The 23,958-nt window shown below is 41.2% G+C and overlaps 1 protein-coding gene across 1 annotated transcript; it reads left to right on the forward strand.

The window, feature by feature from the left end:
* The first annotated feature begins 730 nt into the window (after positions 1-730).
* On the forward strand, positions 731-23,706 carry LOC118334042 (teneurin-2-like). Its single transcript, XM_035669853.1, has 3 exons — positions 731-1,100; positions 17,056-17,349; positions 23,606-23,706. Exons 1-3 carry the CDS (start codon positions 875-877, stop codon positions 23,704-23,706), a joined length of 621 nt encoding a protein of 206 aa, XP_035525746.1. The 5' UTR covers positions 731-874.
* The last annotated feature ends 252 nt before the right edge of the window (positions 23,707-23,958 follow it).

The following is a 23,958-nucleotide window of genomic DNA, read 5'->3' on the forward strand; positions in this document are numbered from 1 at the left end:
GTGTGTGTGTAGGTGTGTGTGTATCTGCTTCTGGCTGTGTTTGATTATCCCTTACAGCCTCTAAGGGAGCAGGATTCATTCTCACTCTGATAATGAGGGAGAGACTAGCAATGCCCTCAAGTCATTTCTCCTCTTCTTCCATCCTTCCTGTTGCATCCGGCTGCCTTTCTTTCTTTCCTTCTTGCCCTTTACCTTTTCCAGTCTAGATAATCTGTGTCTCTTGTCCCATCACTCTGTCTGTCTTTTCTCTCAGCTTTCCACCCACTTTTTTTGTTTCTCAATCATCTGCCTCTTCTTGTCCACATTGTTTCCCCCTTTGTGTTGTATCCATGCGTTGCTGACATCAGCTTATGATGACAGGAGCATGTTTGAATCACTCTGTGTTTATATGCCATGGATTTAAATGTTGGTTTGACCCTTTTTCATCAGTATGGTCGATGGTTGTCTATCTCTGTGGACCACACCGCTGGCAGCTCTGTTTCTCCCCACAATAGTCTTACTTATCCCGCATCAATACTCCGATGTGTTGTATATTTGCCTGGTTGCTCAAATGTCCATTCGGCGCACTCCCTCTTACCTAACTTTCCCAGTAGATTCTCTTGGGAGTGCAAAGCAAGAGTGAGTCACAGCAGTGCATCCATTAATTTTTATAACAACCCTTTTCTGTCTTTTCTACTCTCCCCATCTCCCCCTCTCTCTATCTCTGTTTTCCAGGTGACTGAAGTGGAGATTGACATTACGGAGGCCCACTAGGAGGCCCCTCCATCTCCCCCACCACCCTCTCCTCCTCCCTGCTCCTCCTCCTCCTCCTTCTCTTCCTCCGTTTCCATCTCCTCTCCCTGCATCCCTACTCCCCCCTACAATCAGCCTCAGCATGGATCTGAAGGATCGTAGGCACCGCTCCCTGACCAGGGGTCGCTGCTCTAAAGACTCCCAGTACAACACCGCCTCCTTGGATGCAGATGAGTGTCGTGTGCCTACCCAGAAATCCTACAGCTCCAGTGAAACGCTCAAGGCTTTCGACCACGAGCAGCGGTTGCACTATGGGGGCTGTGTGACTGACCTGGTTCACCACGAGGCTGATGAATACTCCAGACAAGGTGGGTTTGTAAAGTAAAGCATTTTACTTCAAATGCTGTACTACACTGTAATTTGGGGCTTACTTACAGTGCTGGACTGGATTCATTACATTTTATATCTTGTACGGAAACCAAAGTATTGCAGAACCCCAATGTGTTGTTTTTACACCTTTTGTAAAAGTCTATGCACTAAGCGAAGCTAATAGACTGCTGTCTGTAGCTTCATATTTTACAGTACAGACATAAGAGGAGTATCAATCTTTTTATTTCACTCTCAGCAAGAAATTCCCTAAAAGTTAATACAACATAAAAACAACAATAACAAATTAAAAAAATGTTATATATTGTTATTAAACAAGAGATGTTTTTGCAGGCTTCATAAAAAAAGAGTGTATGACATATAATATGGTTCCAGGGTTACAAAATGCTTTCTAGATATAACAGATAATGAAGGCTGCCAAATGCAGCTAAAAAGCAAAACCAGAAACTCAAGGATGCAGCAATTTCCTGTCAAATTCTACCAATTATTTCTGCTCTCAGTGCAGCTCCAGTAAGCAACTCATTTTCCTGTCCAGCACATATGGTTGAGCCAAGCATAGCTAAACACTTTTTAGAGCCCTTCCAGTCCTGTTTTGTGATTCTTACATTAGTGAAACATCTGCTATCACACATTCAACAGTCACATTGTTGCACATGTAAAAGTTTTCCAGCTGTGTATTACTTTTAGCCACTGCGTGTTTCTTTTGAGTGTTCTGTGACAAGCTGTTAATGTAATCAGATGGTGTAAATGCTGCACTTTGCAGCAGAGGTCCAAGGCAGACCTTTAGCACTGGCAAGCCTGTCATAATGAACTTCTGTATCCCCCGGTGAGCAAGTTAGCCGATAGGCCGATAGGTCATCTCTAAAGGGGTGGGCCTGCTCTCATAGGCATGTCTTTGTGTGTATGTGTGTGTGTGTGTGTGTGTGTGTGTGTGCAGATGTGTATATTGCAAAGGGACATGAAACAGGCAGTATTGATCCTTGGCTAGTGAAAGGAGTCAGACTCAATGGGATTGATCTTTGCTAAGCTCTGTTTTCTCTGCATGGTCGCAGACAGGAGAGGAAGAGAGCTCAGAGCAGTACAACATAACATGCAGAAGAGAGAAGAATAACAGTAAAATCCCTCTCAAAAATAAATAGATATTTAAGTTGGAGAGTCCTTGATGGTATTTCTAAATGGAGCATCTTCGTTTTGGCTTGAAAAGGTAAACGTACCGTTGAAGTGTCATGACTCTGCGTGGTTTCAAACGTTCCAAGAAATTGACAGTAGTTTAAAGGAGAAAATGTCACATGCACAGGGAAGAATTGTTTCTTTCTAAAGAAAAGAATGCAACAGAGGAACATACTTCTGCGGAGGCAAAGGTAACGATAGAAAATGGAGGATTGATTTGCGGGATGGATGAAAGACTGGAAGTCAGTGGTGTGTGCTGTTCGGACACACTCCACTGCCGCACCGGGCTGACCTCACACCAGGCGATAGCTGGTCAATACCACAGTCCTCTCAGCCTATCAGCTCCCTCGAAAGCCCGAAGCCACAGATGCATCGTGGGAAGTGTGGCCACAGGAGACCAACAGTGTTGCAGCACCATATGGACTGTGACACCACGGGAGGAGGAGTAGTGCTGGAAGGAGGGAGAAAGAAAAGGAGTTAGAGTGAGAAAGACACAGCGAGAGAAGCAGCAGATAAATGGAGTTTTCCTCATCTTTCAAGCAAATATTTTTGTAACTATTACATGGGAGAGTGAGGGACTGACACAATGTGTTCTTCTTTTGAACAGCTTGTAGTTCAGTGGCAAGATGGCAACAGTAGACAAACTTTATTTTCTTCAGCAGTAACTACAAAAAATTGGACATAGGGGAGACTGAATTCAGATGTCCTTGTTGTTTTATTGAATATCCCACAAATGGTTTGAAGGAGAGGTTTGATATCTGAACTGACCTGCGATATTAGTAATTCATGCGCTGATGGGCCCACACTAGAAAATATGATTAACTTTGATTAAATTATAATGATGTTGTTCTTTTGGTTGGGCGAGCCTTCATGGCCTTTCTGTTTCTTGTTGAGAAGTTTTGAGGTCATCCGAAGCTATTCTCAGACTTGCAATTTTGCTTTTAATGGTAATGTGTAGCACAACCAATTTACAGTTCTGTGGTGTGTTAATACATATTGACTTTCCCTTACATCTGTCATTAGATTCATGTGAGAGACAAAAAGGTGTGAGTCATGCACGAGTGGGACTGGAGCACCCAGTGAGCATGTGCACTCACACATGCACATACACTCACACAAACTGTTGCTGAGTTTCATATTGAGTAGTTTATTGACTCACCTGCAGTTGTTGGAGGAAGGTTCATACTCCACTGACATTAATCTTGATGATTTTTACGTTTTTTGTTGCTTAGGCTTCATTACCCTGCACGTGCAAACACTGCTTAGGCACAAATGGCCATTTTTACGAGTCATTTTTTTGGGCTGCCTTGGTAATTCTGAAAGTTCATTTGCATTGAGTTATGCAGTGCAAATTATTAGGAGTATAGCAGATGTCCTCAAGATGTGTCCTGAGCCAAATCAAGGATCTTGGGATGTGGTTGTTGGAGCTGCACTCCAAGAACACAAACACTTTTCTTCAATTATCAAAATAATCTTTACCATTGTAAGAACAAGTTTATGATCGGTATATTTCAGTTTTTGCTTAAAGAGATATTACTATAGATGTAAATATATTTATAAATGTGCAAAATACAGCTTACTGTACTTGTGTAGTAGTAGTCTTAGATATCATTGCCTTATAAAATAACTGCACATCATTATGCATGTAAGCTTCACTGGAATTTTAGTGTTTCCTGCAGCATAAATTCAACTTAAAAAGGAACATAACCTCCCTTTGGAATCATATTCGGAGTGTGTTTGGTATATTTTTGGGGATGCTGTATGTTTATGTTTTGCAACCATGTGCCTCTGGGGCAAGAAATATTTTCTATGGACTTACCTCCCAGCCCATTAGGAAACTACTGAGCCCACTGACAACTATTTCCCCCCTGCTGGAGAAACTGTTGACCAATTAGACCCTAGTAGGCAGGATTTAGAAAAGGAGGTTGTAAGTTGACTTCCAGATATAACTTTTAAATCGACACGTTTGTTTAAACCACGTAAAAAACATGACAATGTTAACTGAAAATGATCAGTAGAGTGGATACACCGCTCCCTACTGATTGGTCAGGAAATAACCCCTATCCCCCAACAATTAATTTGATAACATTTAATGTCAAGCTGAATGAATAAGGTGAAATTTCATCAGCAATTTTGTCTAATTATCTTACTACCACTGAGAAGAGTTGTTATGAAAGTGCTGTTTTATTGTACAATATGTTGTTGCATATTGTTAAAATCCCTATCTCAAATTATGCAACTACACCAGGCTGTGTTTCACATTTATGAGCATTTGCAAATTTTGAGTATATCCTTTTTCTTTTGAGTTATTTTCAGTGTCCCAAATAGCTCCTTGCAGATTTTGATAAAGCAGGTTTGGCTGTGTATTCCAACAGACCCCCTGCTTTCATTGGATTTCAACTCCACTGTTTTCCCCATTACACACATATTACCTAGTCTGCTTGGATAAGCACAGCCAAATAACACATTCTTTCCTCACCATAACATGCAGCAGCCTGGAAAGCTCATTACAAGTGTTCACTATTTAACACCACAAAGCAGCATATTTGAATACATCAGCAACCCCAAAAAAGGTACAAGCCTCATTCACATATAACCAGAAATATCAAAGAAAGCTTTGCCTAATTTTTCATACAAAATTTAACTAGTCTCAATTCCCTGTCGTATATTTACAGTGGGTTAGTTTGGACTGAGTATGCATGGATCACTACTAAACAGATAACCGACACAAATACATATACAGTATGACAAATGCATTAAGTCTAATATGCCACTCTGGGCAATGCATAGAAGCACAATACACTTCTGTTCTATTACTCCAGTCTCTCTTTGTTTGTCTGCAGTCTTTCACTTCTCTGTCTCTCTTGAACTTTCAACCCATACTATACAGTACATCTCCTTGTCTCTCTTCCAGTCCTTCTTTGCAGCTCCTATTCAGCACATCCCAGGGGTGTGTCATCCCTGCAGGTCCACCTCTAGGCAGCAGGCATTATCACAGCCACTGCAGTCTCTAGAAGCTTTGGCCTTTCCTTTTAGAAGGATCTAAATGAGCCCCTCTACATTCTCCTCTGCTGCTTTTCCCCCAGAGATGGAAACCACACAGAGAATCCACCACCCACCTGCCTGCCTTACTGCCTGGACAACACTCAACATCATCTACTGTCCCTAGTCAATCTGTCTCTCTCACTCTGACTGTCTATCTCTCACTTTTTTCCACTTTCTTTTATGTTCTCTATTGCTCTACTGTCACACCCTTTCATCCCTCCCTTTCTCTCACCTTTGTTATTCCCGTATTGTTGCCTTAGTGATCATATCACACATTTGTTATGTTAAGGCGCTCTCTAACAACAAGCATAATGTTTGTGTCTTTGTGCTTGGTCTTACTCAGGGCTTTGCCAGCTATCTGAGCTTCATAAGCTTGACCTCCCATCTTCACAGACAGATGTATGTGCTAATATTATCACAATGAGCCCATTGAAACCTGTAAGAGCCAGCAGTATACCCACAGTATAATGGCCATGTTTACCTCATTCTGTATTCCCTTTTCTCCAGTGACTTTGATGTGACAAATGACTACAGTCACCAAGGATTGCTTTTTCCAAAAACTCTACCATTCGCATCCTGTCATGATTGCCTCCACTGCCTGTATTCAAGACCGAATGGCAGGGAAAATGCAATGTGCTGGGTGGTTGGGAGGAGGGTTTAGCCCAGAGAAGCATTCCCTGCTTCCTCTGTCCTCTTCATTCTTTGTGGAAAGACTTAATGTGAGAAGACATAATGCGCCCTCTTCAGAGAGATTCAGAGACTAACCCTGTCCCTTTAGAGAGCAAGTGACATGTTTGCAGAATCCCCCATGATTGCATGAGAGGAACCTGCTTGACAAGGACATAAATGTGGTTTAAATCACTTCTGTGTTTACATTGTAAACTACCTTTGCAGACATAATTCCTTTAAGACAAACATGCGTTGGTACAGAGGTGGTACAGGAGTAAAGTTTTCTCCCACCATTGAAGATACCCAGGGTTTGACTCCTGGTCATGGTGCCTCTGGATGGCTTGCAGTGTGCACAATTGGCTTGTAAAGTGTTCGCCAGTGGGAAGCCAGTGAGGTTTTTTATCCTTGTTGCTTCACTAGCGACTTCTGCCTAGTCAGGGCTCCTGCACAGTGGTGAATGCATATACCTACCACATGCTATGCCTCCTGCTGAAGCTTATCGCTTGCAGTGGCTGATGACACCATGTGTCACAGAAGTAGCACATATCTGTCTGCAGCCCTGTCTGCAGCCCTGCACAGACAGTGACAAGGACTGCAGAGTGTACGGATTTGGACATTAGAAATTGGGACGAAAGTGCAAAACTCCACAGAAATAAAATAAAATACAGATGTGTGTGTGTTTGGATGCTTCTTTGTGTGTATACATGCACACATGTCTGTGTGTGTCCTTGCATTCCATTGGGTTACAGTCAACCTGGACTGCTCGTGATCAAAGAGAGAACAAAGCAGCTGCATGCTATTAAAAATAAATGGTGGTGCGATTAAATGCGATCCCTCCCCTCTTCCTCCAATCCCTCTTTATCTTTGTCTTCTCCCTGGCATTCTGCGCCTCTGCCAGCTGCTGACACTCAAAAGCATCCCGTAGCTGCAGCAACAGAGCAGAGGAGTCGCTGAAGAATATCCTGGGGCCGACTCTACTCTACACCCATCCAATCCTCCACGCACTCCCACTCACCCCACCACCATATTCACTCTTTTATAGACAGGAAACTGCTCATATGGGTTTGTATGTGTGGCCCCAACACATGAAAGAAGGTCTGTAAAGGGGGACTTAACTCAAAGTAACATCTGCTCCAGTATTTAGCACTCGGAGACACACACTCAGGCTACTGTATATGTCAAAAGGGCCCGGTTTACAGACCCACATCATGGATGTGAGTGATTAATAGTTGTTTCGGGACTAAGAAGAATGACTTTTACTAAGTACAGGTCTATCAGATACTGGTGTGCCCCTGGGATTTACTTTATAACATTATCCACACAAACTACAGTACACTCCAGCTTAGTTTGTCAAATCCTGTCTGTGCTATGAAAGTGAAAGTGCTAGCTATTAGCACTGACGCTGGCACAGGTGCATGCACACACACATGCAAACACTGGGTAACAAATGAGACAAATAATAGGAAGAGGTCGGGGAAATTCATGCTGAAGGTGCCAGCTATTTAGCACCGATGCTGGCTCTTACTCGCACAGACACACATGCGTGCACCACATACACACAAATATTGGGTAACAAACAAGACAATTAATTGACAGAGTTTGGGGAAATGTATGCTGACATCTGCAATTTTCTTAGACTAAAAATCATTTATTAGACAATGTTGTGTGGGTTTTGTGAGAGTTGAGTTAATCTATGTTTACTATGTAATGACCCTCTTTGACTCTGCTTTGGCAGCTTTTGATAAATGAGGCAGATTGTAAATGTCAGTGTTATCAAGTGTTTTTTTTCTTTCACAGCCGAGTCACTTGCTTCCTAGGCTGTAATTAAACATGTTCCCCAGCCACAGAATTTAAATGTGTGTGTGTGTGTGTATGTGTGTGTGAGTGAGCGTGTTTGTGTTTGTATATGTAGATGTATACCTTGTGTTTCTCATATATATGTATGTTTCGGTGCTGGTTCTGTCCTGACAAAAATGATATTAACTCGCTTTCCAACTGATCATGTTTTAATAAACTTCAGTCACTATAGAATTACCATACATATTAACACATTGTGAATTAAGAAAAAATAGAAATGGTAGCCATGATAAGGTGGAACAGTTCTGTATATGTTAGTGATAATAAATTATGGATGTGTACTAGTGTACAAAAGGAATAACAATAATTGTAAAGACAAATAACCCACCAGAGGGGCTTCTCCTCTACTGAAAACTTCATGTAAAAATGAATCATGCTTACACCAGGTTACATATTATAATCTAAGCATATATATAGCATCGTCAAATTCATTTTCATGATCTCAGAAATATCTTTTGTCTTCCCATAATGATAAAATGTTTAAATTCACCCCACATTGCTCTTATTCTCCATTGTGCTATGGTGGTTGGCACAATCTGTGGAAATGTTAAATTTTAACCTTGGTTTCACCTCAGACAAACATTTTGCCATTCTATCATTCCGGGTAGATAGTAGACATCGGTGAGATTACAAAAATACAATTAAATATACAACACGCTGTTGGATAACCCCTAAGGTTTGCATTGAGAATGCTATGTGATATACGAAGTGCTGAAGATACAAATGTGGCTAGCTTATACCACTTACCACTGGTAAAAAGATAACTTCTGTCATTCATTGTTTAAAAAGGTATAACTTATAAACCCATTTTCCCAGTGAAGGTACGATAGCATGAAGCAGAATTGTTGTTGCCATGGTTACCTGCAAATTAGATTGGTAGTTAAACTGTTGACCAGAATTTTGATGTGTGCAACCTGCCAGCCACTCAGTGAGTATTTCAGTGAGTGTCCATGGTTTAAAGCACTTTTGTGAACATTTTATATGTAGTATAACATACAAAATATTATTAGATTATTATTAAATTATTAGACAAGTGTTTGTTAGTAGAAAACAAACTGAGATGAACATTGTTGCAGTCTGTGTGTTGCTTTAGACCCAGGTATTTTGGTGTCCTCGAAGGTCAGGTCCATTGGTAGAGGAGTGTAGCAGCGTGCTGTCTGTTACAGTGTTTTTTTGATACAACAGTCAACCCAGTGTGCTAAAAGAGCACCAACAGAGGAAGACTAAAATCAAAAAGGAGTTCGTAGGAAAACCTACAGAAAGAAAGAAAATGTGTGATACATGCCTACACTATCCAAACATCATTCCTTGATAACCAGTCAATCTACATACTTTATCAATTGTAGAATAAACAAATCTTATTATCGTATTATCCATAGTAGAACATATAGAAATATAATTCAGAATATTCAATATAATATAAAAAAAAAACATATTCATTATGTAATAGATCTGTTTTTCTGATTGAATACCACAAAAGATCCATGTGGAGCTGAGCATTGCACTTTCTCCTTACTGTAACCTCACTATATTTGCATTGCCATTCTAGTCAATTGGCAATAGTACAGTGTAATGATTTATTCACTGGGGTCTCCACCTCCTAGCAGTGAACATGTTGAACTCATATCTCACTAATTATGAATATATATATATATATAAAAAAAACATTTGAAGTGTCTTTGGCACTATATGCCACACATAAAATTGATATCTTAGGTACGTGGACTATTCGTTTTATGAGCAACAGTGAGGCATGTGTCCCAGTCTATTCAAAGTTGGCCCTACTATTCATGGATGAGAGGTGTTTCACTGCTTTGCTCTACACCTCTCAGTGACAAGACCTCCTCCAGAGTGCATGGTGTTGTGTCATGTCCTGTCATGTCCTGTCCAACCTAGACTGCTGTCCCCTGGGCAGGAGTAGAACTAGTCCAGGGATGGATGACATTTGTCACACCTATTTTGGTCTCCTCATTAGGAGGTGCAAGGGCCTCTGTGGCTCAGGCGGGAGCCAAAAGAACGGATATCATCTGGGAGATGTGGGAAGTTTTTGACCATGACACTCCTATTTGGGCATATCTGTTCAGTTGTTACTGCGCTGCTAATGGTTGCGTTAATGACATACCACATGCTATGGGATATGTATATGTGTATGAAATGGATTTTTGATAATCAACACCAAACCCTACGAGGTTGACTGTCAGTGTGCTCCGTCATCCTGTCATGACATGTCAGTCACACAGTGAAGGTAATGTTGTAATATATCTCCACTACTGCCACTCACTTACTGTGAACAGCAGGGAGCACTTTGGGAGACAACAAAAGTTAAAAGTAAGATATAGCAGATAGAAATTAAGCCGTTAAATGAAACAAAAAGCACATCTGCATCCATATTCAAACTTCATTGTTTCCCACTGCGACATGAAAATAGATTTTTTTTGACTCCAAACAAACCTTACCCTACCTGACATGCCCATTAAGATAAATTAATGTGCCATTGTGAAGTAATAGTATGTGTGCTAATGCTTTGTTTACTTATTAGAGCAAAATCCACATATTTAGTTTTTAGATGTTAAGATAAAGCATTTTAATCCTGACAGAATCATCTGCTACAAACCACTTTACTTTTAATCCCAGTAAATAAGAGTCAAAGAATAATCTCCTTTTTGAGGGATGAGGCTTTATCTGATGGTCATGAGAGTGATGACTGAGATAAGATATTTAAAAGAAAAAGAAAAGAAACAAAGTACTACAGTAATACACTAAAACCCTTTAATACTCCAATGAAGACAATATCTGCACATGGCAAATGTACGTGTAATGTCTTTAAATTCAGTGGAGGAGAACCAGCTACAAACATAACATGACATATCATCACCTTATTAGGCTGTTGTGAACTTGTTAACAGATTCCAACTTACACATCCAACAGACACAGAGCATTCGTTTGGAGTCGTGTTTGTTGTTTCTTCTCAGCTTTGTTTTTATTGTCACAAACCCCTAAGGGAAATAGCAGTATCTTTAACTGCTAAATGCTTCACTATGTTCACCAGCTAGTCTCTAGCTTAAAGCAGGTAATGTACAGTGGGTATATAAGAGGTTTTTCGCTGAAAAAACGGTAAAGTTGTGGGCATAAAACCAAAACAATGAGCTGAAAGACAATAAAACGCTCCATTGAGGACGGAAACTCCAATCTCCCACATGAAAGTCACATGTTCACACCCTTCACACCCTTATTTTCTTCCTGGCTATAAAGGGCACAGTATTCCTTCAACTAAACATTAGTATTGGACGTAAATTGTGAGCTGCAGAATCATCCAAAATGAACACAGGGATACTGGGCTGGTATGTGAATCCATGTAACTGAAGTATCGTTAGCATAATTTTACTTATGAAAAATGTAAAAACAATGTAAAAGTGAAGGTAGTGATCTCATTATCAACATTTGTAGCGGTTTTGTTAATTAGCATCCTCATTTCTGATGTGTGCATGTATGCACCTGTGCAACATTCACTTCATTTTATACACTACTTCACCTCATCACCATGGAAACCCTGATTTGTGAAGATATTTATTAGTATTCTCCACACTGTGTGTTTTTGTACGAGTGTGAGTAATAATAATATGTGCTGTAATTATAGCTGCACAACAATCCCACAAACTCCATTCTCACTCTCATAAACAACTTTGACCTTGAACCTTGACCTTTGTACAACTTGTATTTAAGTCAGTGCTAATCCACTATGTTGGCTTATCAAAACAGGTACACGCACTTGTCTGTCTGTGCTGTGCCTCTGTCTGTCTCTCTCCCTGCAGAAACTGTTTACCATGACAGAGGGTTTCATCATTCTTCACTACCTCATCTTATGATCCCCTTTTTCGTCATTGGCTCGTCTCACTCTCTATTTTACTCCCTATTTTTTTCCTTATCAACTTAAGAGGAAGTACATTTTTCTCCTCTTCACACAGTGTAGCACAGCAACAGCCTGTGTGAGCTAAATTTTGGATAATTTTTCATTGCTTTGACACAAAATGGATTCAATGACCACGTCTTTCAAAATTCATGAATTCATGAATATTTTCGCTCATACTCTAGCAATTGTCTCTGAACTGTATCCACAGCCCATTTTGCATATGTGTACATACTCATTTTCTTTTTATAATTTCATTACTATCTATACAAAGAGTGGAACACTTTGGAAGAGGTGATTTACATAAATATGGGCATAGATAGACAAGTGTCTGATAGAGGATGAATAGTGGCTATGAGAGTGAGAGGAGTATGCGTGTGTGTGGTTGGAGGCGAGACGACAGAGAGGAGGACCATCTGTACTGTAGTCTCCGATGAGCTTAGAGCTTTCTATCATAGGTGCAGATTTATGTTTTTGCCCGTGGGTGCCCAAATGATGATTGTCACAAAATCACTTTTATTGCGATTGCTTCAGTAATTACCATGTTGTAGGCTACTGTCTTCTGTCGGACGTAATGCTAGACACAAACCCAAACCGTAACAAACTGCAACACTGGCTACAACATAGCAGCGCACAGTCTTGAAGGGGCACACACATTAACCACAACATAACACATTGTCAAAATATTATAGCATCATTTAATTTTTGATCGACTTTCCCCTTGGGTGCTCAACAAGCACTTTCTATTATTATTCTATATCTGTCTCACCAGTAGATGTCCTATTATATAATATGTTATTTTGTTATTTGTTGTACATAAACACATATTTTGTATTCTAGTAAGGTAAGATAAGACAAGATAAGACTTTATTGATCCCCATTGGGAAATTCACGTTACATCAGCACAAACACAATGATAATGAGTTAGAAAACAAATGAACAGGTTGAATGAAATACATAAAAAATAAAATAAAGAGTTAGATAGGTGGCTGCATGGAAATGATTTCTGTAGTTTTTTTGTATTTTGGAAAAATGGAAAGTTAGACCACATACAAAAACACTACTAACACCGGTAATGGGTAGCATTACCAGATGTATCATTATATCTAAGTATTTTGGTAAATTTGTAGCATTTTGGATGTGTGAAAACAACTGTGCAGAGAGTTTTGAAGTAGTGAACACTGAGAAATTTAACAAATTAAAAAAACACTGTAATATCATCCCGTCTTGTCTTTGGTTTTGCAATCCAGCTCTCCTTCGCTCTCCTTTACTTTTTAACAGTGCACCAAGCAGCAATGATTTTTCCAAATGCATTTTGTCTCGTACTGAGGACCTAGAGGGAGAGACAGCGTGACAGATTATGGGAGACACAGGAGAGCAACTTCAGTTAGAATTTGATCCCAGGAGAGCAACTTCAGTTAGACCCCTGAAAGTTGGGTCCTAACTTGTCTCTCCTTTGTCATTTCCACCGTTTTCCTGACTCTCCTGTCTCTTTTTTTTCTCCTGTATCTCTTGAAACATTTCTTCACGTAGGCTCTTATCAGGAAGGGATATATATATATATATATATATAAATATATATATACTATTGATTTATAATTCACAGAAAAGAAAACACAAAGGAGGCATTCATTTTTTCAGGGATACTAAAGTGCAGTGCAGATGAATTTTGAATTGGATGCAAATGAAAATGGAAAATATTAAGAAATGACACATTTTGGCTGCTATTAGCCACAAATTCTAGCATTTCTTTTTAGCTGTGACAAAGAAAATAAGGCTTTTACTGTTATTAACAGTAATTTCAGCTATTGCAGGGGATTGCTGGGGAACCTACCGTGCACAGTGGCATTTGCTTCCTGATTTTGATGCATTCTCCACCCAGGAGCAAATCAGTTCACTAGTTCAGCACTTCAGGACAAATCAGGACTTGTTCTGAATTGGTGCTCCCTCCAAAGCTCAAAATGGCATGTCCGAGGGTGGCCTGCACTGTAAACTATTGGATCTGGAAAAAGCAACATAATTGCAGGCACTGAAGCCCACACGTTCTGCCTGTTTTACATCCTTTACAGAATTACACGGTGGGGTGAAGGAAAGTCAACCAGCATAATGCAGAGTCCTGCTGCCTATACTTTGCCTGTCAAACTGCTAACAAGCACAAATGATTTTTTAATGATAGGCCCCTCTATCCCACAAAGCTGTCTACTCACAAACATTCATACTCGCACACACTCACCGCACATTGCACATATTCGCTCCCACACACATCCATAATGAGTTTTATCAAGGGAAGTACATGTGGTTTAATGGATCACTGCAAATGCCATTCCCACTCAGACTATTGTATTCGAGTTCCAACAAGATGCTTCTTTTTCCCCTGTGTCACTTATTTTTCTGAGAAACAACATGCTGTGCATGAATACTCCAAATGGTGATCTATCTTAGGTGCAGAAAACAAAGGTCCCTATTCAACAAAGTGTGAAAAAAAAGACTGGAGCTTCAACCATACAATGTTTCTTTGTAAATAAGTGTAAATATGTAAGATTCATTGTGTGGCCTATGGTATGGTATGGTATGCTTTAAAAAGTTCTAGGGGCTGCATTGGTATGGGGATGTTGTTCGAAGTACTGTTGAGGCAATGAAATGCATTGGAAAAGTTGTAGTAATAGATCCATGAGTTTGAATGCTGATCAGATTGCAAAACACTGCACAACGGTTTATAACATCGCGAGGAAGCATTTTACTCCCTTGGAAAATTATTAATTGTTAGTTTTCAGAGACGCATTCTATATCATGCCTCTTTCATCCTGTAGTACAGTCTAATACAGATCTCTACACACACACATTGTACATACAAATTGTTAACCCACTTTTTAGTTCAGCTATTTAAGCCCTATTTTTTGATTGAATTTAATTGTACATCTTGTATTCTGTAACCCTGTATTCTTTTGTTCTCTTTTGCTTTCTCTCATACTCACTCATTATCACGTGTTTCTTTTCAAATCCATCTTGTTACACTCCCTTCCTTCCTTCTGCTCTGTCTTGCCTCTGTCTCTTTTCCCCTCCATTGGTGAGAAGCATTCAGGGAAGCATTCGAGATTGTGCTGCTTTTCACCCTATAGCACAGTCAGATATGCAATACATTTATACTGAATACCTAGACCAACTGACCGACAAACATACATGTGCAGTGAACAGACACAGATGTGTGCAGACCAAGGGAGCTGCTGAGGCTTCTCATGGTTCAAAACACACATTAATGTGCATTATGAGCGCGACAATGACAGTGATAGTATCGTACCAAGAGAAAGCCATTGATTTGCTAGAAAGCAGCACCACATTTGCCCCCACATCTGTCATAATATCATGTAACAAACATGCAATTGGCTTTCTATTTATAAAATAACTGAGATAGATTTTCATGTCTGCTAAACCCGTAGCACCAATCCATCTTTCTTTGAGTACATGTAGATTGCTACAGCATTGGGCTGTGTGTACTGCTGATGGTGATAAGGAGTGATTGGATTTTGCATGTGTAATCACTGGTTATGGGATGTTAATTGTACAGAGCGGTGGCCTGTGGGATGTAACATTAGATATGTGTGGCAAGCACACACTTTCATGCACGCACACTTTCATGTTGTGTGACTGCTTTCCATGTAGCGTTTGTTTAGACTAGAAGATGTGTTTGTGGCCCAATTACTGTCATTGTGGTTGGATGGGATGATTTGCATAAAGACTAATCCTGACTGTGATTGTGGAGTAGACACTTTTCTGCTGAGCAGTTCAGTTCAGTTCAGGATGATTTGCTGACTCATGTTAAAGAACACATGTGCTCTACTCTCTCAGGCCTCCTGGAGTTCTCTCCCGTCCTCCTACGATACTTCATCTCAGGTATGGGTTTAATGACTAGACTTAGATCCTGCATATACAGTAGTATTGTAGTGTAAATTACCAACAGATTGTAAAAGTCCCTCGTGTTATGTATAGTAAAGAAGGTTCCTTTTTCATCCTTTATGAAAAGTGGGAGGAAAAGACAAAGAAGCAAAGAAGACAAGGAATGGTAATATTCCCTGATGTCTTGCAGTTCTTGGGTACCTTCGTAGCTGGTTGAATGCTTGGCAAGCTGTAGCGTAGAAGCAGAACCCACCTGTAGAGTTATTCACTTGCCTCTGCTCTCTAGTCCAGTCCATCTGTTTGTCTGAGTAGAAGTATAGAGCCTTTCACCACTTCCCCGGCTAAGTTTCCTTTCAGGCCCTCCCACTCCTCGTTACTTTCAGCACAACTCTTGAGTTTCGGCGAGACTGTGAAGAGGAGCCGTGAAGATCCAGCAGACGATTTTCATCTGTTTAATTCCTCTCTCGCTGATTGCGTCCGTACGCCTGATGAGTCACAGTTAACCCAGTCACACAGCTGTGTGATTCCCAGCACATTGATTCATACAGTGTGCCACCACAATGCCATCCTCTCTTCACTCACCTCTTCCTTTCCCCTCCCTCACAAACTGCTAATGAAGTGAATCACAACTGTTTTTCCCCCGATCCCTTTACCCCAACAGCTGATGGTGAGCGATTGCATCCACAATACTCTTTTAATTAGTATAGAGAATAAATTGGTTGAGCATGCCTTTTTCCTTAATTGCTTTTTCCTCAGCTTGGATTTAATTGGGCTGCAGCACTGTTTATTGATCTCCTTTGATGTGCTTTAATTTGGATAATTTTATATATTTATTTTGGACGTGACGAGCTGGTTTGTCTTAAGGGGGAGAGTGTTAGGCAGCAGGGCCGGTACTGCAGCAGACTGCAGTATATTCAGTGAGCCTGGGGTCCAGCGTGTGATGGCAACTAGGTGGGGAGATGATCAAACCCAGAAGGCAGAAAAGCAGCTCCACTACAGTCTGAGAGGTCTCAAGTGAACAGCTCTTTGATCTCACATCAACATCTCATGAATGCCAATGCGAAGCAGTAAAGCAAGGGAGGCAGGCCTTCTAAGCCAGCCTTAACAGGCCTGCAGGCCAGTACATATTCCTTCCAGCAGCTAGTTTGTAGTTTGTGCCTGATTCATGCTGCGTCATCTCTCCCCCTCCTGCCTGCCACAACAAAGACCAATTTTCAGCCTCCGCCTCCATAGTTTCATAATTAGTGTGCTTCTCTGCGTGTGATTGTGGGTTTGTTTGCTAGATATGCGTGTACGTTTGCTTGTGCAAGCATTTGTTTGTGTGAGTGTCTCCATTTACTGCTTTCACTTATTCTCCGCACTCCACCTATATAACTTCCCTATCTCCCTCACAGGGGGTAACTTCACCCTGGCCGAGCTGGGAGTATGTGAGCCAACTCCCCCTCCGCACCCCGCTGCCGTTCCCTACTGTCCCGACCTGGGCCTCCTGCAGCGGGGGTACTCCCTCAGCGCAGGCTCTGATGCCGACTCAGACCCCGAGGGGCCGCTGTCTCCAGAGCGAGCCATCCAGCTGTGGGCCGGGCGGGGAAGAGTAAAGTCCCGCCGCAGCTCAGGAGTGTCCAGCCACGAGAACTCAGCCCTCACCCTCACCGACTCGGAGAATGACAACAAGTCTGACGACGAGTCAGGTAGGACCAGGGTGTCTTGGAAATGTGGTCAAGAGGGTATGAGTTTATCAAAATACAGGCCGATTGATTTACGAGGAAGAGAGTGAGTAAGACTCGATGAGGGACTGAGAGCAAAATGGGGAGGATGCGTTGGACTGATATAGTGTGATAGTCAATCTCTAAAGGAATTGTGAGTGAGAATGTATATCTTACACATGTTCGTCGATATTGTTAAAATCTTTAGACCACCTATCAAACAGACAGCCATTATATGAATTGCAAGTTGGATTTATGGATTGAGTCTGTTTTTGATCTGAAGAACAGTGGTTGGACCCCCCCCCCAGAGAGCCACCCTTATTTTCATCAATAGCACTTAGCCAAAGCCCTCTAACTCTACCCTCTTACCCCACTTATCTGCTGAGATCTCACCACTGGTCTGTCAGTCTTCAAAAAAATGCAGTCAGAGATGAGCTATTCTTTACTTTTCAAGTGCTTCCTTTCTTTAAATCTTTATGCAAGTGTGATGATGTTCCCAGAGGGAATCTCCATCCTTTGGCAATTTTGTTTATTGCCAACTTCCCATTTCCTTGTTAATCCTGACGCAGTCGTAAAACCTGCGCACAAGTTTTGTCGAGGTGTCAATGGAGGTTAATGAAAAGTGGATGGAAGGAAAAGCAACAGTCTAATTAATTGAATTCTCGGCAGCCACACATATCAGCTGTGGATCAACCTTTGTTGGACTGTGGGCCTCCGAATCATAGACAACTTCTGTCGACTGATCAAACTACTCAACACCTATTAAACACGTCAAGAAACACCTTCCCTGAGACGCGCCTCTCATCCCATCACCCGATAATTGCTTTGTGGTTAATTACCAAGCTAATCTTGCAGCCACAGATATCAGCCGCAGACACCGCTCTCACTCTCTCTGTCTCAGGGCCAGGAGAACGCCATAGAGCGCTCTTTCGCCGGCATTTCCAGACCTTGTAAAATTAGCTTCTTAATCCAGCAGTATATTGTGATAATCATTTGCCTGCAGTATGATGTCACTGAGTGTTGATTGTTGGCAAGATCAAAAGTTGTTGTTTTTCAGTTTAGAAAAAGAAACTTTGTGAAAAAGTGTAATTTATATGATATTTTTGTGCTCCTACGGGGTCTAAACATTCACTTGTATGTTGGAAAAATTCATATTGATAATAATGCAGAACATGTGTCAAATGAAAGTCAATTCAATTCAAGACTTCAAAGGTTTGCCCTCTATAGAAGCATTCAGAGTTAGGAACCAGTGGCTCACACCTTTAGGCTCGTCTCATAGTTTCACAGACCAGAGATTTACATCAGGCTTCTGCATTGCTATCTCTGCCACTATGAAGAGATCAGAGGCAGCGTGGCAGCCTGATAAAAGGACCAGGTGTGTGCGTGTGTCTGATCAAGTCAATTTGTTCGTTACTTAGTCGCTCTGAATGAGGAGATCTCACTGTTCGTTCTCGCATCTACCTCTAAACAGAACATCTGATACTGAAGGTATGTCACACCTGAAAGCACCCAGAGGAAAGATTTCACTCCCACCATACCTTACCAGCGTGTGTGCCCCGAGCAGTGTGGGTGCTGAATTTGCAAGTGTGTGTCTGTGTATGTTACTGAATCTGTTGTCTTTCTATATGCTATTTTGTCGTTCTACGGGTGTGAGACTGTGTATCAGCCCAAACCCTGCACTTGTGTGTAGAAGTGTGAAACAGGAGCAACGGGAGTGTCAAAACCACAGGAGGAGGATCTGAGGGTCTAATAATAGAGATTGACAGAAGCAGACAGAGAAACAACATCATAAACACATGCTAACAAATCAAAAAGACGGTGACGTGCTAAAACACCAAACAGAAAGCTGCACCACTCTCATCTCGCAGCGTCTCTAACAAGCTTCAGAAGTCTCACCTCCACTTGCTTCTCCTCCTCCTCTTCATCTCCCTCCTCTCCCACCTTTCTTCTTCATCTTTCAAGCTTCTTCTTCTGTCTTCTCTTCGCTCGTGCTGCGCCTCTCACCATCCCTCGTTATGCTCCTGTCAGTACAGCTTGCCAGCGTGACTGACAGGTGTCAGTTTAAGGGTCTAGGGTTCCCCTTTAGGGCAGGAGCGTACATGTGAATGAATGTGCGCGTGTGCCCTATTGCAGATTTCACTACCAAAATAGAACGCCCAGAGAAATGGTGACAGATATCACAAACCTCAGGGAAAGTACTCTTTGTGTTTGTGTGTGTGTGTGTGTGTGTGTGTGTGTGTGTGTCTAGGTGTGTGTCTAGGTGTGTTTGTGTAGATGTGTGTGTGCGTATGTTAAGAAGCTAGTTTTTTTGTGTCAGCAGAGCAACTGGCTGCAGAGTAATGATGGATAAATTCACCTTTTTTTGCCTCATATCTTTTATCTTTATCTTTTTGACTATTTTTTGTTTAATAATAAGTGAAACACAAGTGAACTTCATAATATTCCATTTTGCATTGCCCAACTGCGTGTACTGTTTTTAAATGTTAAAATCTGCAGGAGTTGAAATGTCTGGGAAACAAACAAAACAAAACCTGAGTCGATAACAAATTAAAGAGTGTGATCCTTTGGATAGATAGCAGTCGTCAGTCACGGTGCCTGGTGCCTTTGCTAGTCTCAACACAATTAGCACCACATGTACGCCTAACGTAAACAACTAGAACTCACATAACTGGTATCGAGAAGTTTGAATACAGCTATATGTTTTTGTTAGCCAAACTCTTGCAAAGATATAAATATATATATAAAATACTGTCATATGCTTATATGCATGGCTGAGTGTGTATCTGTACTGTACATGCATCAGACACAGAGAGAGATGGATACAAATATGTTGAAAGGATATGAAATATAGAGTGGCATTAGAACAGTTGTAGTTCTACACTGAGGAATACATTTAAAGACTGACTTAAAAACTTTAAACAAAACACCCGAAAAAAACTTTCTAGATTAACAACAGAACAGCAGATATGCAGTGGCTCCTGACTACAGTGCGCATGTGTACAAGTTATTCATCCAGAAATGTGGTTCACCTGTATTGTAGTTTCCTCTGCAGGCCTCTGGCACCTGTTAAATCAGTTCCTAAACTGAACCTCTGTGAAATAATTTTTTCATTTGTTTTTTTCATTTACTGCTAAATTCCAATTACCGACAAGTATGTAAAGCCTTTTAAATTAGTTTCCTAAATGCAACTAAGGGATTTCAAAGTTTCCCTACATCCAGCTTTATTGTCGAATATTGAATAAAGACACTTTGCTTTTATTGCCCCTTCCAGACACTATTAAAATAAAGAGACTAGAACGTTGACTTGGCAGAGCCAATACAAGTTTCATTTGCAAAAGCAACACAGTGAGACAAACAAATATGGGCATAGAGAGCAGCACTGGGAGATTTCATTTTGGCGAAGTGGAGGAAGAGATTTACTGTCACACTATGCACTGCCTCGTAAAACGTCCGTCTGGAAACACAGGCAGGAGAATATGAGCGCTTGTAAATTCCCACAGCAGTGCCTGATGGCCGCATCCAAACTGCATTGATCAGGAGGGAGAATGATTAAAACATGCATTAGATGAAATAAGATCAGGCTTTGACATTGATTTAAACCTGAAGCCCAGGGCAGACTTTATGGCCACAATCCATAGTCCACTGCTCTACACATGCTTGTGTGTGTGGGGGTCCATATTGTCCATGCGTTCTCTCTGCTATTAAATAGCAGCCTGTTAAGGAAACAGGCGGAATTTAATTCAACTTCAACATTGTTTTCCATCAATAAATCTTGGCTTTACTCATACAGCCGACTTTATAAACACAGACACGCACTGGCCGCACACTCCACAGTCGAGGTTCGGCCCAATCACACATGCATGCTGATTAGCTGCTTTCAGACAATCTCCCTCTCCTCCTTCCTTCTCTGGCCCAATCTCTCCATCTGGTCGACTGGATAATAAATCATAGGGTAGTATTGTGACGTATGTGACAGGATGTATTAATCTCGTAATTAGAGAATGAAAAGGTGGCGCTAAATTTAGTCTGGCCTTTCTGCCTAACCCTGCCCCACGTCTGGGCATGCTCAATTGCCTGGTTTTCCTCACTGGTCCCCCTCATTTTTGCCCTTAGAAGATGATCTGTTTTATTATGTTTATGTCGCTTAAACTTTATGTTAACTAAATTTTTTTGACAAAGCAGAAAAACTTTTTAAATGCTTCTTTAAACATCTGCTGTCAAAAGATTTTATTTCGGTAGCTGGAGCTGTAATTATGCTTTATAAAAGCTGTGTTGGGCAAAGTGATTCCTGATTAACTAATCAAATCTACGAGCACAGGTGCCAGAGTGCCTGCACCCGCACTGTCCTCTTTATTCTTTTTTAGTGTACCACACAAATCCCCCCATAAATCAAACCAAATCCCCCTCGTTTAATTCAGCTGATGTGTTTTTACTTTAGAGAATATTTAGAAGTGGAGCGCTGAAAGGGTCGTCTTGTAATCAAAGTAAATTAAGATAATGTTTAATTATGATTATTTAGATTTTGAATAAAATGTGCTCTATACTTTGGAATACAGATTATAATTATATGTCACACAGTGATTGTAAGACCCTTTTTTCCTACTGTGGCCACACTCAACACCAGTAACCTGGTCCATGCAGCTCCTGTCTATCAAATTCAAGCAACGCTTATAGAGTTGGACTGGTGGGGTCCCCCAAGACCACTGCTGTCCCCTCAGGGTCTGTGTGAGTGCATGCGAGTGTGAGTAAGAAATGGAGAGTGAGAGCTTGTGTGTGTGTGTGTGCGTGTGTGTTAGAAGGGTTGGGGGCATTAGCCTCTGATTGAGTTTTCAGAGAGCAACGTGGGGTGCGAAAGGCTCGACAATGGTCTAACAGAATTAGTAGCTTGTGATGAATGGTGTGTGAGAGCAGCACTGACAGCTCGCTTTCACAAACACACACGACTGTGAGTGTGTGCGTGTGTGTGTGTGTGTTAGCGTGCATGAACGCCTCCTTACTTCACCCACTGGTTCAAGGACTTTTTGTTCATGCAGCGAGAGCAACGCGTGCTGGAATGAGCAAAGTAGTGATGGACACACACGCTTACACGCACAGAGTGTATCTGTACGTGTCTGTCTTTGGGTTAAGCCTAGGGTTTGAAAAATGCCCTGCAGTCAGGATCAATAAAGATTGGTCTATTCAACACACTGAACACGGCACTCATACATGCTCACACACTTGCACAAACGCAGTAATGAATAAAAAAATAAACATTCACAACCCTGTTTGTGTATCTCTGACTCAATAAAGACATTGTTGGACCAGAGCTGATATTGAAGTGAAGATAATACACACACACCCAAAGACAGACGCACACAGGAAGGCAGGTGCACACACACGTACACGTACACACACACACACACACACACACACACACACACAAAGATGCATAAGAGCACTGTTTAATAAAAGCCCTGGGATATTGATCACAGTAGATGGATGCTAACTCACATTAAAGGGAGGGAGGCTGGAGGGATAGAGAGAAGAGAAAAAGAAGAAGAAGAAGAGAAAAACATAAACGATGAATAAATGGTAAGGGAGAGATGAGGGAAGGATTTTCACATGAAGCCGACAATAAAGGCATTCCAGAAATGTGTTATTGTGTATGCTTGTTGCGAGCGGGCAGTACGTGCATCTGCAGTGAGGGCCCACCCGTACTTACAGTATTATTATCAGGTAAAAGAGAGTCACAGGAGCGGTGATATCATTGCCGTCGGACTTGTAACTTGCTGACGACTATGCTGCTGCCCTAATAGGGAATTTAGTTAGCCGTAATGGCCTCTCATGCCATCTTCAGACCTGCCAGAAAGAGAGAGGAAAGAGAGAGAGGGAGAGAGGGAGAGGAGCACTGAGAGCAAATTGAGAATTCTCCAGCCAATTATGAGTGATCATATTTTCCTCTGCATGGTGTTGAATCTACTTTTGTAGTTTAATGGTCAGTGCTTGGCTTCCTAATGAAGGCTGGAGGTATCAGATTGAGGACCCATTCACTTTGTTTTTGTTTTTGTTTTTTTAACCATATCTTGTATCAACTTTAGGTTAGTTTTACTTTTTTGTGCTTTTCTTGTCCAGTTTCTGTTTTGTTTTGGTTTGTTGTTGTTTTTTTACTCGTATGCTTTCTTTCTTCATTTGTCATAATGTTTTTCTTTTTGTTTCTTTTCTCCTGCTTTTTCTTTCTTTCCTAAATTCCTTCCCCTTCCAGCTTACCTAGATGATGAGGAAGATGAGGATCCATTTGGAGACTATGTAATCAGTAAGTCACGTCTGACTGTGGCCTCTCTTAGATTACACAGCCCACCATAGGCCTATCTGCTTGTATGTGATTGTGTTTGATGTGCTTTTGTGACCTTTGCTGTATTGGTCTGTGTGTGATTTACAGTTTTGTCCATAAGTTGATGGTTTTATGAAAGAGGCTTCTGCGCACAGTGCAATAGCTTCTAACCGGGCTCCAGGTGAGAGAGTCCAACATTAACCGAGTCGGTTCAAAGGCTCGCTCTTTCTGAATATATGATTGCACATATTACTGTAATTGTTGTAATATTCTCATGTCTACAA

The sequence above is a fragment of the Morone saxatilis genome, unplaced genomic scaffold (genome assembly GCF_004916995.1).
Source record: "Morone saxatilis isolate NCDOM2014 unplaced genomic scaffold, NCSU_SB_2.0 Contig22, whole genome shotgun sequence".
NCBI lineage: Eukaryota > Metazoa > Chordata > Actinopteri > Moronidae > Morone > Morone saxatilis.